General features: G+C 46.1%; 1 protein-coding gene across 3 annotated transcripts; it reads right to left on the bottom strand.

Moving 5' to 3' along the window:
* Window positions 1-13: 13 nt before the first annotated feature.
* akt3b (v-akt murine thymoma viral oncogene homolog 3b) lies at window positions 14-14,861 on the bottom strand. Of its 3 annotated transcripts, none has more exons than XM_086082367.1 (14): window positions 14,523-14,861; window positions 12,630-12,835; window positions 10,902-11,027; window positions 9,566-9,677; window positions 6,847-6,991; window positions 6,345-6,476; window positions 5,762-5,827; window positions 5,613-5,681; window positions 4,971-5,093; window positions 3,944-4,072; window positions 3,228-3,442; window positions 2,502-2,589; window positions 2,202-2,304; window positions 14-2,089 (listed from the first exon to the last, which is right to left on the bottom strand). In XM_086082367.1, exons 2-14 carry the CDS (start codon window positions 12,673-12,675, stop codon window positions 2,004-2,006), a joined length of 1,440 nt encoding a protein of 479 aa, XP_085938493.1. In that variant the 5' UTR covers window positions 12,676-12,835; window positions 14,523-14,861; the 3' UTR covers window positions 14-2,003. The 3 variants fall into 3 exon arrangements, with proteins under 3 accessions (XP_085938493.1, XP_085938494.1, XP_085938495.1); XM_086082368.1 differs by lacking the exon at window positions 14,523-14,861 and adding an exon at window positions 12,917-13,123; XM_086082369.1 differs by lacking the exons at window positions 14-2,089; window positions 2,202-2,304; window positions 2,502-2,589 and having other exon boundaries at window positions 3,224-3,442.
* Between the last annotated feature and the right edge of the window lie 2,371 nt (window positions 14,862-17,232).

The following is a 17,232-nucleotide window of genomic DNA, read 5'->3' as shown; positions in this document are numbered from 1 at the left end:
TAACGACAAAGTGTGAAATGTATTTGTTTTAATTTAATTGAAAATAAATACTAGCACAGCAAAGCAAGTCCACTACTGGGTTCTTGCTCTAACGTTTTGGTAAGAAAACAAAAACAAACAAACCATCCAAAAACAAAACTAAAGGGCGGGAGATCAGTTAATGAATTCATCTCCATCTCCATCATCATCATCATCATCATCATCATCATCATCTTCACCATCCAGCGATTTTTCCCGAGGTGCTTTTCATTTTCCCCACAGCTCAACAAGTCAAACAAAATCCGGCAAGGGACTCAGAGAGGAACACAACACCCGTGAACAAAAATAAGTTGCCACTTTTTTTTTCTTCTTCTTTAATCTTTCACCTTCTTGTAACGGTGAACAAACGTACGTCACTGGCAGGTACAGCATGGCAACGGAGGAGGAGATGGGCGGGGCTGAGGTCCATCTCCATGGCGACAGACCAGTTGAAAAAACAAAACAAAAAAGGACAGAGAAAGAGAGCATATTGCATAAATATGTACACGGCACCGGGCGGTGCCATTTCAAGGGAATGTTTCTGGAATGAGACGGAATTCTGCGACTGGAAGCGTCATTTGCAATCAAAGTGATTGGTCATCCTCGGAACGAAACGACCACAAGTCCTTGGGTGTGTATACGTGTGTGTGTGTGTGTGTGTGTGTGTGTGTGTACAGGTGTGCGCGTACGTATGCGTATCAGGAACTCAACTAATCCAAAACGAGCGCTCCCCATCCCGAGATAAAGCCACACGTCGCGTCAACTCGCCACTTTTCTGCTAACAATGATTTTTTTTATTATTTTTTTTATGTTATTTCCACGAGAGGGAGACAAGCTGACGTTTCTTTCACCGCTAAGCTTTAGCCTTAAAAAAAACAACATCAACAACAACAAAAACACGAGCATTCTTGCAGACTAGACGCACAACTCCTGAGTTTTGGCACCGGAAAACATGTCGAGTCCCAAATCAAGCGCCCGCTCGCTACGCTAACGCGTCGAGGCGAGACGCTGCTGCATGGAACGCCATTGGAACGAGTTGAGACTGATGTTGGGACAGATGTCAATCAAACGCTCCCAAGACACGCCTCCTCCGCCAGCGCTAGCACGTTAGCATTTCGAAATCAAGTGCGTTTTGTGGCAGACTTCAAAATGTCGGCTGAGAGCGTTGAGGCTAAAAGCGTGCGTGCGTGTACAGGTTTGTGTAAGTATGAACGTGTGCATGTAATGTGTGTGTTGTATGCACTTGTGTGTGTTGTGTATTAGTGTTAGCATTTGTGTACATGAAGGGGGAAATGGTCACACCGCAGCAAACTTTTGTTGTCGCTTTTCCCCGTTTGCAAACGCGTTTCCACGGCAACGGGTTGACCAAAAACAGAAATATCTTTTGCGTGTGTGTGCGCGTGCGCGCGGTACGGTCGAGGCGATTCAGGAGTCATGCAAGTTTGTCTCGAGCAAAACAAAACGATGGTGAGGGCGGGCACACGTAAGGCAACGTTTTTGGTGCTTTGTTCCCGATAAAAAAAAAAAGAAGAAGAAGAAAGAAAATCGCCTCGTTGTCTTCTGCTTCCAATGCAAGTGCAATTGGGGGGGGGGGGGGGGGGCGATCACCACCACAAGGAGGACAAGATGGATGTGAAGAAGCTAATACTGAGACGGAGAGAAAAATAAATACGACGAAAGTTGGCCTCCTGCAGAAAAACGTGGCCGACTCCTGTTTAGCGTGGGTGCGCGCCCGCCCACTGTGCAAAAAAACTCTTTAAAGTCCACCGAGAGACTTCCCGAGTTCCGGCGTCCGTCCGTCCGTCCGTCCGCCCGCCGGGACAACACAGAGGAGAGACTGGTACTGTTTTTTTCCTAAAATGGCTACGTGTTTTCCTCAACATGGCCGCCGGTGGAGACGAGGCAGGCGAGGTGGCTTCAGGGCAGGGTCCGGGTTCGGGTGGGCTCAGGACGAGCGGGGACGGGCAGGGGTGAGGCGAGGGCGCTCACTCCCGCCCGCTGGCCGAGTAGGAGAACTGCGGGAAGTGAGGCCGCCGCTCGTTGTCTGCGGCGTCCATGCCGTCCTCGTCGTCTGCGAGCACAAAAACAAGCACGTTAGCGACCTGTCATTTGAACTGGGGGGGGGGGCTCTCAAATTTTTGGGAAACGTGATGAACATGTGAAGAAAAAGAAGCACGACTCACATTTCTCGGGTGGCGTGATGGTGATGGTCTGCGCCGTGAACTCTTCATCAAAGTATCGCGTGTCCGTCTCAGAGCTCACCTGAGGCTGGAAGGGCGGGACCATCTGAAAAGGAGGCGTGGCCAACAGATGCATTGCTACCTCATCTGGACGATTTCCATTTGGCAATTCAGCGCGTGTTGACGTGGCGCAAAATGCAAACTTTGCCCGGCAAAATGCCACGTGAAAGCGAAAGCGTTATTTGTCTGGTCATTTGCGCGGGAAAAAAGCGGCCGAGCGGTCGAGCGGCCGAGCGGTCTCACCTTCTTGTCGTAGACGTCCTGCCAGTCGACGGTGACAAAGAAACTGTGACGCATGATCTCCTTGGCGTCGTCCGGCCCCCCGCCCAGCCTGGCGGACGCGAGACATTAACGGGGGAAAGGACGTGAATGGAGGAGGAGACAAAGTGGGAGGAGGAGAGCAAGAGGAGGTGAACAAAGAAAAGAAAAGATGGGGAAGGGTAGCGGCAGGAGGAGCATAAGACGATAAGGAAAATAAGGAGGAAATGCAAAGGAGAAGAAAAAAAAGGAGTCAGGGGAAGAAGAGATGATGAGGAGAAAAGACAAAATGGAGGACAACAAGAGGAAGAAAAGAAGAGGAGGTGAAGGAGAAGAAAACAGGATCAAGAAAAGAAGTGGAAACACGGATAAGATCATGATGAGAAGAGAAAAGGAGGAGAATGAAATGAGAAAGAGGAGGGAGGAGAAAAGAGGGTGTAAAAGTGGAGAGGATGAGGAGAGGAATAAAAAAATGATGACAAGAAGAAAAAAGATGGAGGAAGAATGAGAGGACAAGGAGAGGAAAAGAGAAGCGTAGGAGGATAAGAGGAGGAGTAAAAATAGAAGTTGAGAAGAAGAGACGAAAAGGAGGGAGAGCACAAGAGAGAAGAGATGAAGCGGAGAATACATTTCAGGAGGCTCCTCCTCCTTTCGAGCAGACGGCATCACGTGGCACCTCACCTGCGTGCGTGCGTGCGTGCGTGATCTCACCTTTTGTTGGGGTCCTTGATGAGGAGGCCGGAGAGCAGCGACTTGGCGTCGGCCGACAGCGTGCGCGGGAACTTGATCTCCTCCATGAGGATGAGCTCAAACAGCTTCTCGTGGTCCTGGTTGTAGAAGGGCAGGCGGCCGCACATCATCTCGTACGTCACCACGCCCAAACCCCACCAGTCCACCGCACGGCCGTAGTCGTTGTCCTCCAGCACCTGCCGCCGTGCGCGCAAAGTCACCGTCAACATCCATACTCGCTACGTTATTACGAGATCAGCAAATTTCGTCCTTTCTTCCCATAAGCCACTCAATCGAGTGGAAACGGAGCTGTCCAAATTCATTGATTCATCGGCAAGTAATTGAATAATCGAGTCATCGTTTAAATGGTAAAATTGTCCAAATCCTCTGATTTCAGCAGTCCTTCATGACAGAAGACGGATTGTCTTTATTATCTGATTAGCTACCTGTCGCTAATTATCTCGCGTTAAATCTAAATAAGACATTTGCATAATCTGTTTTTACTTTGTAAAACAACGACCGAACCGGCAACACGCACTCCGTTTACACGCAGGCAATAATAACCTTTTAGAAACAAGCCATGCAATATGCTCTAAAAAACCCCGAGACGCTCCTTGAGGTACTCCTTTCAGAACCAGAATTCCGGTTCCTACAAACGCGGGACCAAATGCATTTCGAAGCGGCTGCGCTCGTCTGACCTCCGGCGCGAGATACTCGGGCGTCCCGCAGAACGTCTTCATGGTGGCCGTGTCCGTGATGCCTTCTTTGCACAGGCCGAAGTCGGTGATCTTGATGTGTCCGTCTTTGTCCAACATCAGGTTCTCCAGCTGCTCGCCAACACACAAACGCAAGCTCCCGTTTCGCAGCGGTCACAAAAAAAGACGCACGCCGGCCAACACATTCGTAAACCTTCAGAAAAGAATAGAGAACTTCAAAAATACTCATTATTCAAATTGTGGGAAATATAAAAAATATATAGAAAAGATGAATGATGACTTTTTCTCACCCTGAAATGTTTAATGCCTTGGAAATACATAAATGAATATCATGTATATGCAACTTTTTTGAAAAAGAAAAACATCACTTTCTTTCAGAAATGAATGACAAAAATTTGATTAGGAAACCCCTTGAAAATATTCCACGATTTTCTCTGAAATAAAAACAACTTTTTTTGTGGAAATATACATACAGTTCTTTTCCAAAAATCTAAAACCTTTATTTTTTTATATATTTTTTTCCAGAAATATGTCTTTTATGAACTTTTTAGTAAATATAATTGACAACTTTAGTTTTTTGTTTTTTAAACTTTGACTGATTCGTCTAAAAAAGATGCAACTTTTTGTTTTGGTATAACAAAAAGATAAAAACTATTTTCAGTAAAACTGTCAAGTCAGCTTTGCAGCATTTATTTAAAACGATCATGTGAGATGAGCTTGGCACGCTATAAAAAGTGTTTTGGGCTTTTTAGGGTTTAAAGTATTAGCATAAGCAATGACAAACATTTTTAAGGGCGGTTTGTCGATGATTCTCAATTTTCTGCTATTCACGGAGAGTCTTGTTGTGTAGGATACAATTTTAATTTAAAAGGTCATCAAAAAATACAATTCATTAATGGCGGACCCCAATGTAAAGCCTTGATAAAAGAAACCCATGAATAAGCATTTAAAAAGTTGTCATTGAACATGCGCGGCAACGCGCGCAACGATGGCGACGATGGCGCGTTACCTTGAGGTCCCGGTAGACGATCTTGGCGGAATGCAGGTAGTCCAGAGCGGACACGATCTCGGCGCCGTAGAAACGCGTGCGGTCCTCTGAAAACACGCGTTCCCGTGACAGGTGGAAAAACAGCTGCGGAGAAAAGATGGCGTTCGCGCCGACAGCGCAGAGGTTCAACATGAAAAGACACACCTGAGCAAAACCCCTTTCACGCAGCAAAAACCACTGCCGTCCCGCCCTGTTCCGCCACCGGAGGCACCGTTGCCTTGCGGGTCACGTTAATGTGGACGCTTACGGGAAGAAAAATACAAATGGCTGCTCACCATTATTTTAGGGTTAGCCTAGCCTAGCCTATAAGACCAAAAGATTTATGTATAATAAATGCGACATTGTATATTTTAACAAAGAATTTATTCCGTGATGTGCTTGTTAAAAAGCGAAGATCTGGGAAACGGAATTGGACAGCAGCGTTCTGTTTTACGCCGTCCGATTTCACGTCATCAGTCGGAAAATGATCGCTTAGCCTTTCATCAATCGGATTTTTCTTTTCCTTTTTTTTTCTTGAATCGGATTTTTCTCATGTCAAGCATGCTGGCCTCCGATTGCGCAACACTTGAAAAGTGCATCTTAAAAAGAAGCTCCTGTTCTGACCTCGCCTCCGTTGACGTACTCCATGACGAAGCAGAGGCGGTCCTTGGTCTGGAAGGAGTACTTGAGAGACTGTCGACAGAGAAAACAGGACACCACGATGCGGTTTTTGCTGGTCTTTGTTTCGAAACAGCATTTGTGACGACGCTCACCGTCAGGAATGGATGTCGCGTATTTTTTAGGACCCGACTTTCCGTCAGCGTGTGCGCAACTTCATCCTGTGGTAAAGTAGGAAAAAGAAAATGTCACCAAGCACGTCGTACATCCGCAAGATGGCATCTCGGACCTTTTTTTTCTGCCGTCTTAAGGTTGGCGCGAGGAGTGCACGACGCGTCTTCTGGCCCAAAACGATTCTTTTTCAGCCATATTTTAATCACAGTTAATAATCGCAATGAGAAAATCTTCTTGTGACTTTTCAACACACAGAATGTCAACTTTTTCCGTACAAAACGAAACGTGAAATAAACGGATTTTCATTTTAGAATCAATGATAAATCAAAATCAAATAAAAGTCCTCAATAATGATGAAGAGCGGAATAAATAGGCTGTGATCTTGTCGGCTCCGAATCCGCTTGTCGAGTTCTTTGGAGGCAAAGCGTGCTGGCTCGGGTCCAAGTCTCATCTGAGCCATTTGCACCCGTCCACGTTTTCTCTTCGCACTCGGTGCCGTCTTGCAACAATAACAATATTTCACACTTCGTTGCAGTAGCGTTCGGCGGCGGCGCGCTGGCATACCTTGGCAATGATGACTTCCTTCTTGAGGATCTTCATGGCGTAGTACGTCCCGCTGGCCTTCTCTCGCACCAGGATGACTTTGCCGAAGGTGCCTTTGCCGAGAAGCTTCAGATAGTCAAAGTCATTCATTGTCTGCACAACATTTCAAAAAGAAAAAGGAAACAAAAGTGTTAGCCATCTGGAAAGGGCTCGTCACGTGCGGCCCGACTGGAAGGGCGTTTTGAAAAAATAGGACTTTTCTTGAAAACAAGTCATGTCATTTGAATGGCAACACCAATGGTTGAAAAGCGTGAATCGATTGATGGGACGCCATGGACAGCTTTGGACGGATTCAATTCCAGACTCTTGAATTCCATTTGAAATGAAATTGAAGAGCAACTTGCCAATTGTGCCTTTGACGAAGCCCCGCATGCTGATTGGCGGCCGGCGGCACCCGTGACATTCCGATCGGCAAACTCAAAAGAAACGTGAATTGGAAAACGCTGGCGACGAGGAGACAAACCTTGCGTTTGTAGTGGCCGATGGAGGTGTCCATCTCCTCCTCGTTGACGTTCTCGATCTGCGAGGTGGGGCTGCTCAGGATGCCCTCCTCCTCCTGCTTGGCCAGCGACTCCGCCACCATCTGGATGGCCTCCGCCCACTCGTCCCTGCCGGGTCAGCCAACGGCGCGCTGGCGTTAGCGTTGCGAGCGTTTCGAAGGTTTCCATCCAATTGTTTGCAATTTTTTTCTGCAAATGTACTAAATGCGCAAAACGGACGTGCGACTTCTGCCCGTTTCCATCCGTTCTTCTTTTGCCAATATTGAGAGGGGACTCCGCCGCTGTAGGTGGCGCTATACATCATGTATGATGTGATCCACCAGTCATTTAAAAGAAGAACAACAGGAAGCGACTGTGCCGAGCGACGACATCGTAGGAGTTTGCTTTTGTAATTCTTAATAAACCGAATTGTTTTTCGAACGTACCTTACTTTATCGTCCACCATTGCTTGGTGACTGCAAACGTTCGTGTGACGTCACATCCGGTCCAAAACGTGTGACGTGTGTGCGGTCTTGCCAGCGTTTATTCGCAAAAGCTATTTCCATAGCCAAAATGTGCATTTTGCTCTTCGAAAGCGCCAAAACTTTTTGTGCGAATTTCAGGCCCTTTTTCGAATTTCTAGCGTTTCCGTTCAGTTTTCTTTTCTCATTTCTTGAAAATTGGAATCAAAATGGCGGGATGGAAACCCAGCTACTGTGGCAGCCTCGGTCAGCATGCCCCGCCTGCCTCCCGCTTTCCTGTCTTTCTTCTGACTTCTCAGTGTCGGGCCGGCGCCCACACACAGGAAAACAACAAGTCGTGTTCGTGCCACCGCAAACGTGCGTGACGACCACCGACGCAAATGTGAAATCCTCAATCAGCAGAAAAAAGGGGGAGCCTCCTTTTGAAGGCGGATGACATCATACGCAATCAATCCCAAAAAAATCGAATGCAGATTTTGTAGGATTAAGGAAAATGTTTTGAAGGGAACTGCCATGAAATTGAAGGCCACTCCTTCAATAAAGGCATGCTTGAGTCAACGAGGCATTTTCAGCAGTAAAAAGTGAATATTTTGTCCAGAATGAATTTGATAACTTCAATACTTTTCAAGTACAAATAATAGCTTTAAAAACGATTTTTTTTACATTTGCTTCCGACTGAAGATGACATCACCTGCGCTGAGGAAGTAGGTAACGACCAATCATGGCTCACCTTTTGTCTGGGTTTGGTCAGCAAACTGAGCCATGATTGGTCGTTACCTACTTCCTCAGCGCAGGTGATGTCATCTTCATTCGACAGCAAATGTAAAAAAAACCTCGTTTTTAAAGCTATTCATTGTACATGAAAAATAATGAAGTTATCAAATTCATTTTGGACAAATGATTAACTTTTCGCTGCCAAAAATGGCTGACAGAGTCAAGTATCCTTTTAAATTGTGATTTTGGGGATTATAAGAAAGGGACACGACGAGATAAGATCAAATGCTTCTTCCTGCCCCTTCTCAAACCCACACCGGTTTAATTGTATATTTGAATAGAAGATGGTTAATATTCTTCATTTTACTTTTAATTGAATCTATTTTTATTTTATTTTGCTGGTGAATTTATTTTGTTTGTTATTGTATTGTGAGCATTAGAAAACAAACCTACACTATTTTTCTACACTATGTCTGACTGAAATCCCAAATTTCAAGCTTGAAATCTTTCTTTTTTTTTCAAAGGCACTTCCATCAAATTTCAAGATGTCTCCTTCACTTCATCATTAGGAATTGGCAATATGGTTTCAACATTAAGTCGTCATGTTTGTCATTCTTAAGAAAGGTTGCTGTATTTTTTTAAATATCGGCACTATTTGAAATGGGGGGAAACCACATTTCATTTGTTTATCAATTAAAATATTGAATTCCATGAGTTGAGTTGGTTTCCGAAACGTTAGCGTTTCGTTTGTTGAAGGCTCTCAATCGGTTTGTATGCAAGCGTTCATGGGCCGATATGACATTATGACGGGACGATAACTGTGCAAAATATTGCATTATCATGGTATTAAAATGGCAGCTCGAAAATGACCTTTTTCAAATATTTGGATGAATGAAAACGGATTTATTTTTAATTGAGCACAATTTTTTTTTGTATAATTACATCATATTTATTTTTATATATAAATAAATGTTTACGTTTCTTCTTCTGCGATTCTTCTTAGTAAGTCATCATATCCCATCACAGGTGAGCTATTTTTAGCACACGGGCTACTCATATTGTTCTTGGGTCTAACTAGTACATGCTGGCACCATGTTTGGTTATTATTATTATTGTTATGCACAATGCATGTTTATCAGCGCAAGAAGGCACCTTGTTTGCAATATCTCGCCTTGCCCCCCCTTCCTCCTCCCCCTCGGCTCGGCATAGAGAAGGAAAAAAAAGTGAATTGGAAGCAATGCACTTCAAAGAGGTGGCTCGGTGGCTCAACTCTGCAAGCAGCCAATCGTGTTGTGCCCTGCTCAGACGCCGTCTCCAAACAAGAAAAGAGCAGCTCATTGCCGGTGACAGCCAGCATTAGCGGTTATTGAAACCTTGACTTTTTGAATCCTGTCAATGTCATTTTCTTTTTCTTTAAGTGAAGGGGGGGGAAACGTGATTTAATCCGAATTTGTGTTTGTGTGAAGAAAGTCAAGAGTCGCCCGCATTGGGTGCGACGTTGGCTCACCTCTCATCCGGCGTGTCCACGTGGAAAGTCCTCTCGATGACGGTGGTCCACTGCAGACAGCGGATGATGAAGGTGTTGGGTTTGGGACGCTCCGTTTTCATTAGCTGACATTCTGAAAACAAAAAGCGCACGCATGCAGCATCGTGAACGGCCGCTAAATCATCGTTCACCTTTTGCAAAGGTGCAAATAATGGGGTACCGCACCATATACGTCACCGCACTTCATTAATATTCATGAGGCTGGCGAGGGGGTGGAGCTCGGCGGGCCAGTCATGCGAGGCTAAGCATGTAAACAGGCTACACGTTTGCAAAACAGCTTTAAAACATGGGATTCGTGTTACCAGTACTCTTTACCCATAAGCAATAACTGAGTGTTTAAAAAAAAAAATGCACAGCGTCTTGATTTTTTATTTATTTTTAATTTATTAATTTATAAAACAGTAGCACAAAAAGTGTCACAACAATGTGAATGTCATTTTATTTATTTGATTTCAATTATTATTTATTCTTTTGATAAGGCCATGTTAAATAAAGCAGATTGTTAATGTAACGGCATTGAATTCAATTCTTAATGTAAATATTCATATTTGTACGAATGCACTAAATTAGAGCAAGAAGTTTCTACTATTTGCAGTATTGGCACATTGGACTGTCTAAAATTGGTACCATGTGAATTCCTCAACTGAATCGAAAGTCGATGCGAATCGTGAATCGCGAATCGAATCGGGCCCTTGTCAATCCAATGGATTTTAGAAATCGGAATCGATACCCTACCAAACGCAAAACAAAAACAATGGCTTACCTCTTCGGCAAGACCATTTAGTGATTGAAGAAAATGTTTCACATTTTATCCTTATGAAGTTTTGGCTTCGGACGGTGGAAATGTCGGGAGCGCTTTCCGCAACCGCCGCGTTGCCTCGGCACGTTTCTGTGTTTCCCGGAGACGCGCGAGAACAAAAACAAGCACCGCTTGCATTGCTCGTCAACGAGCCGGCTTCATTTGGACCTCCTTCCGGTTCGAGCGGCTGAAGTCACACGGCCTTGCGGTCTAAAAATAGCCTTGATGCGGTACCCCATTAGAACACCATCAATGCTCGTTTCCATCAGCTTGCCTCGGACTTTCAGGCAAAACGATATCGCGCGAACATTGTGACGCAATTTTTGTTTCTCCTTTGCTTTAAGTCAACTGGGAGTGAAAAATGAACAGCTTGACGCAAGCGTGTGTTGCCTCTGATTTGGAGAAGTTTGAACGTTCAAGTGCACGAGAAGAGTGAATTTCGCCATTTTCCCGTATTGCTCATCACGGCGTTGCCTTTGGAGCGTTTTTGCGTCATACTTGCGACTGAGAAGTTGTTGAGCGGGTAAGCCAGGTCCGAATCCTGCGGTTTGTCCTTGTAGCCGATGAAGGAGCCGTCTGTCTTCAGCAGGAAGTAGCGAGGACGCCAGTTCTTGATGTACTCGCCTGCCCACAGAAAGTGACACGTGTTGGTTTTTGTTTTGTGTCGGGGTGCGAGCAAACGGCCGTTCGATTGCTGACTTTTGTTTTTCTCAACGCTCTGACATCATGAAATCTGCTACGACCTGAAAGCAAGCACGCGCATTCCAGGCAGGAGATTCCTTCATATTTGTTGGGAAGGGCTGCAAACGAGCTCCACTGGAAGTCGTTAAAGTCGTCAACTTCAAGTTACTCGGGGGCGCTAAAGTTGACGCATCAGTTAGTCCAGCGGTTCTTGAACTTTTTACAGTACAAGTACCGGCTCAAAAAATACTTGCCGTCATCACCAACATGAAAATTAAGCAGCATCAAAAATTAAGCGTGTTCGTCAAAAATCAGGCAGTGGTTTGATTGAATATTATTGGAAGCCACGTTGTAAACGTTTGGCCTACTTTGAACATAAAGATACTTTCAATATAGGAAAATAATTTGTTTTCATCAAATAAGGATTGCATTATGCATCAATATGAATCGTCGATTATCAAATGAATCAACAATTATTTTTAAATAACAGCGCGGCGTTTAACTTCAAATTGTCCAAATCTTCTCCTTTCAGCCTCTCAAGTCATTTTGATTTCTGTCGTCCATCAAAGCAGACGGATTATCTTTTGTGCAAGACAAATATCTGCTTTAACTTTGGAAAACGATGACCAAAGCAGCAACTGAATCCGTTTCAAAAATGTTCATGAGTACAACAGCTATCCTCTCATGCAATATTGCTTAATTGTTGTTTAGTTGTATTTTTTTAATCACTAAATAAACAACAATTGGTTCAAAGGGGAGAGCATGTAGGATTGAGTGCCATCTAGTGGTGAATTAATTCATTTCTTTAAAAAACCCACTCGGAACGTCAATCATATTTATGAAAAAATTCTATCACACCAACGTAGATTATTTATATATTAATAACAAAAAGTAGGTAAGTGAATAAATAAATAAATACATGCAATAAACATCAGACTCATAAAACTAAGTCAAGCAGACACCACAAAGCGTCGAAACAATGCTAAGTCTCGTGGTGCGCCAAAAGCCGAAGACTTCAGGCAGGTTTGAAGACGGGTTTTCAAAGTAGACGGAGAGTGAAATTGAATATTTTGTGGAAGGTCGTTCCAAAGGGAGGGACCGGCAACGGCAACGGCAACGGCAACGGCTCCCTGCCCTCGAAGCTTGCGCTTTGTCCTCCGTACCTCCAATTGTGTGTGGTCTGCTGACCTGAGGCGTAGCAAGACCATTTTGAGATTTAAAAACGAATAAAAGTTCTAAAATGGACGGGCAAGCAGTGAAGAGAGGCCCGGGTCGTTATGGGCTCCCTCTTCAAGCACCAGTTAGGAGACGAGCAGCAGCATTTCGGACCAGCTGGAGACGCTTGAGGGACGACTGGCTGATTCTGAGATAAAGTGTATTACTTCTATGAGTTCACCACTAGATGGCAACAAATCCTACGCACTGTCCCTTCAATAGGGAAAGAGTATCCGGGCAAATAAAAGCCTTTTTTAAATACACTTTAGTGCAAAATAACCTGAAGGAAGAATCGGAATGGATTTTGCACGTTTGTCTTAATGACGTCACCTCTTTTTTGGACCCATCCTTCCTTGACAACGTTCTGGTCGCTCATGGTGGCGTCTCCTCCTCCCGCCTCCTCCTCGCAGATTCTCCCAGGATTAGGGCCTGCCCGTCCTCACCTCCTTCTCGTCACCTTCTCTCTCCTGCCTCCTCGTTTCTCGTCTCCTTCTTCTTCTTCTTGTCTTGGTCAGACGCTGGCCTGGTGAGTCAGCCTGGAAGGAAACAAAACAAACAAAAGGTGCTCGGTGGATTGTTTGCTTTCGTGGGGGAACGCAACACATTTCCTGTCTCACTCGGTTCCTTCTTTACTTCCCGAGACGGCCTCCATTCCTCCGATTCCTCATTCTTGATTTGCCGCCCTACACCCGCCTTCACTTTCCTCCTTCCTTCTTTCCCACCTGTCACCTGTCGGACATCTTTGCCACTGAGCCTAAAACTAGCAGGTCCTCGCTCAACATGTTCAAAAGGCCGCCGACGTGCAGCGGCAATGCGTCACTCAGGTTCTGCAAAGGTGTGTGTCACTTTCTGCCAGTATGCTGCTAACATGAAGCTAAAATTGTGCCAACATGGCCGCTCCCTGAGGTGGAGAAAAGCAGGTGGATTTTGCGGCATCATTCATATTCCATAGACACAAGATTAATCAGAATACTGCATAGAACATAATTGGAAAGAAAATGTTTGGCTTGCCTTCCTTTTTTAAATGGACCGACGATTGTTTGTTTGTACCACATTTTCTAATGGGGGTATCGTACAACAACTTCAAGTCCCCCAAAAATCCCCAACACACACACACGCGCACACACACACTTTCTCCACAACTCCTCATTCAATTTTCAAAACTCTTGCTGTGTTTGACTCGGGTCTGTGGCCATTCCAACCAGACTTAGAATTGTGGGCAAATGTTGTAATGTATTATTTGATTTGGTTTGATTCTGCTTTCTTGCCAACAAGAATCTGCTCTCAATTGCCTCATCCGGATAAGTAAAGGTTAAATCAATCAATCAAAATGTGCTCGGGGCCCCATTACGGCTCAGGCCGCACTGCTAACGCCTCTTGCTGCTCCTCCAATGGAGAATGACAACAAACCCAACAACAATGGCAGAGCAGCCGCTGTTGCGGTTCGCGAGTCGCCGCGACCGCCACCACCCAAGTAGGATGGTTCGAATCCGCCGGCCGCGGCGGTGCGCGCGTCCAACAAACACACAAACAAACGGAACCGGAGCTTTTGTTTCAAGGGCGTGTGTGGTGTCATTTATTTGTTACATAACAACATCCGCTAGGCGTGCTTCCATTTTCTCCTCAAGGCGAGCAAATGTCTGCCGGCTAACGGAGAGTCGTTGGAAAGCCGCCCGCCGGTCGTTCAACACGTCGCCCGGCGGCCTGGCCCGGCAGCCTGGCCCGGCGTGCTGTTCGGGAGGCGGCGTGGAGTTCGCCGGGCGTTGGGCGCCTTTCGTTTCTAGGATGCTAGCGGGAGGAGAAGGTGGGGGGGGCGGGGGATGCTAATAGTAGCTCAAGTGGCGCTGATGCTGCTTCGCGAATTGGGCTCGTATCAGCCATTAAAATGGGGAGAGGGCGTGGGGGGGCCTTGACACATCGAGGGCGCGACTACACCCCCCCCCCCCCCCCACCGAGCGAACGGGCAGCATCCCTCTCAGAGCGGCAGACGACGGAACCCCGCTAACCGCAGCTGAGCAGCTAGCCTAGCGTGCTAACCTCGCTTCCCACCCGCCACAACCAGCCCCCACCCCCCCCGTCTCCCTTCCTCCCCCTTAAAATAAAAAAAAAATTCCGGATGTCTGCTCCTCCTCACACGGCCCCGGCACGAAGCGGAGCCGCCTTCCTCCCGTCCTTCGGGCCCGGGAGGACATCGGCCCTTGTCAGGCGACACGGGAGTCTCACCTGCTGGTCGAAGAACGACCGGGATGCCCCCTCCCAGTCCTCCTCCTCCGCCTCGACGGCCGCTCGAGCATCCGACGGTCCCTCAGTGGCGAGAGCAGGAGGCGGACGGATCCATAGCCGCCGGTCGCGAGTCCCCAAACAGACAGACGGGCAGAAAGAGGCGGCGGAGGAGGACAAACGAACAGACGGACAGATAAACGCCGTCGTGTCCCTCCGCTGCTCCGCCAGGAAAAGTCGCTCCCGCTCGGCTCGGCTCGGCTCGGTTCAGTCGGCACGTCACGAGCAGCCAGCCAGATATGACCCACCGGGAAGGCTGCTGCTGATGATGCTGATGCGTTCACGGGATGTAGGACGTGTGTGTACGAGCACCCCCCCTCAAGCAAATTGAACCGGGCTTCATCCGCGTCTATTTCGACATCAAAACGCGTCATGTTTCTAGCTAATGTTGACATGTACAATACGAACCCACGATCACGGAGGGATCATAATTTACTGTTGCCTAATGGCTTGATACGCGGGAAGTACGGGGCTTTACTGAGTGTACATGAAGGCAGCACCGCTCTCATGGCATCCAGGGCTTTTGTTGCTCCTTGGCTTTTGTTGTCTGTGTGTGTGTTTGCGTGTGTGTGTTTGTGTGCGTGTGTTTGTGTGTCGGTGTGTGTTTTCACTTCACGTCCAGCTGATCGTTCTCACTTGGCTGGAGATGGATAACTTGCATATGATTTGAAAAAAAAAATCAAGTGTTCGTAGTCATGATTTCAATCACTCATGATTGTACTTTTTGGCTACTCCGCACGCGCACGTGCACGCGCACACACCAGCTAACCCATCTTCAAACCCCCCCAATGTGAATGGACTCTTTGTTTGACAAACCTGCTCTCAGTGTGGCTGCAGGCGTGCATCAACAATGTTGCTTTCAAGTTGTTATTAAACAACGATTAGCACAAAGGTGACAAATAGTTTGTGTGGATAAACAAACTATCATAAAAATTGTGGATGCACGAAGAGGCAAATGTGTTCATTGGTGGCTGGGCAAATCACTTGCGCTCTCGCTTCTCAGAAAGAAATACACTTAACATTTTTAAGAATCAAATGCTGCTTAAAACGGCACCAAACGTCCAATAAAGTTTTTCAATTTGTTTGCAAGTGACAGAACATGCTTAAAACACGCCAGTCAATCCAGTAGGCAAGCCGGTTGAAATCTGTTTAGCCAACAGCGCCGTCTAGAGGCTCCATCAATAATGACACTCATTGTGGCTACTGCCTGCCTTCAACCCAGCATGAATTCTGCATTATCCAAGGATTTATTTAGCCAACAAATATATTACTTATTTGTATTTGATTGGACAATTGTACATTTTTATACATTTAAAGTACAACGTAATGCAAAGTTTGCTTTGTAATGTGTTACATATAAACAGTTGTGTCGTGGAATGGCGGGCCCCGGCCCGGCCCGGCCCGGCTGTGAGGTTGCGCGAGTTCAGAGCGTCCGCTGATAACGTTGCTTCTTCCACGTGAGGCCAAAAAATTCAAGCGACCTTTGACCCGTCGTAAAGTATTTCAAGAGGTTACTTGTGGCCTCCAATCGAAGACTTCTTGGAAAGTTTTGACGTACGCTGTCTGCGAGTGCGCGCCATGCTCAGGCCTAGGCCCCGCCCCCCTCCTACCACCTATCTGGACCACTTTGGACTGTCGACCCAGTGAGACCACAAGACCCCGTGAGCATGCTGGCAGAAACCTGCAGGTGTGCAATTGCTCTTATTCCGTTTCCACTTGCACACCCTCAAATATTTATTTACCACAACATTCAAATGATAAAAGAAAGAATGTATCCTTGTTTGTCTGTGTAGCCACACGAGAAGAAAAAAAAAGTCAAGATCGCCCCGTTTGACCTCCGCACTGGGCAAAATCAAATGAAGTGATTCCTTTTGGTTCACCAGAAGAGCTTGAAATATTTGTCTTTTTGAATCTTTTTAAACGCTCGTCATTCTTTGTGATTCCTCGGCAGCGCTGTCACCTTGCTACTAACTTGAAACAGTAACTTTAGGACACAAAAATGGATTTTTTGCTGTCCGCTGCAAATCAAGTGAAGCGGTGGGAGGGGCCGGGTTGGAGGGAGGGGCAACAAATGGAGCAATGAAGGTCCTGTAATGCCCTCGCATGTAGGCAAGGAGAGCCATGCAGTGGCTGATGCACTCTCTGCTGTTCATCAAACAGGACAAACAGTCATTGACGCCAAATGAAAACAAGTGCAAGGTTGACGGAAGCTCCTCATGTCACGCGCTCTGCCGCGTGTGTGCGCGTGTACTTGTACATACGACATTGCGAGGACCAAAATACGCCTTTAACCAACAGATTGAGGACATTTTTGAGAGTCAAAACTTGGTTTCAGAGTTTAGGTTGCAATTGGGTTATGGTTGAGGTTAGTGTAAGGAATGGGGGTAAGCAATCATTTTTGATGGTTGGGGTTAGGGGGAGGGGCTAGCAAATGCATTGTCAATGAGATGTCCCCACGATGATATAAAGACAATTGTGTGTGTGTGTGTGAGAGAGAGAGAGACTTGGATTGTTTCACTATATTATTTTTTTACATTCTCTTTGATTATGCTTTATAATGCTTGTAGATTCATATTTTATATATATTTTTTTTTTTTGTTTGGTGTGTGTGTGTGGGGGGGGGGGGGGCATTCCATGAATTTCAAATCATTTC

The sequence above is a fragment of the Leptonotus elevatus genome, chromosome 8 (genome assembly GCF_054856555.1).
Source record: "Leptonotus elevatus isolate MCC_2025b chromosome 8, RoL_Lele_1.0, whole genome shotgun sequence".
NCBI classification, from domain to species: domain Eukaryota; kingdom Metazoa; phylum Chordata; class Actinopteri; order Syngnathiformes; family Syngnathidae; genus Leptonotus; species Leptonotus elevatus.
Note: the sequence above shows the minus strand (reverse complement) of the source record. Positions and strands in the feature narration are given on the sequence as shown.

Bases quoted from the DNA above. Each gene is read 5' to 3' on its own strand.
- akt3b (XM_086082367.1), bottom strand. From the start codon at position 12,675: ATGAGCGACCAGAACGTTGTCAAGGAAGGATGGGTCCAAAAAAGAG. The intron at 9,678-10,901 runs GTATGACGCAAA...TTTTGTTTTCAG, and splicing joins CAACAACTTCTCAGTCGCAA to AATGTCAGCTAATGAAAACG. The intron at 4,073-4,970 runs GTAACGCGCCAT...GTTGGCGAGCAG, and splicing joins TCGTCTACCGGGACCTCAAG to CTGGAGAACCTGATGTTGGA.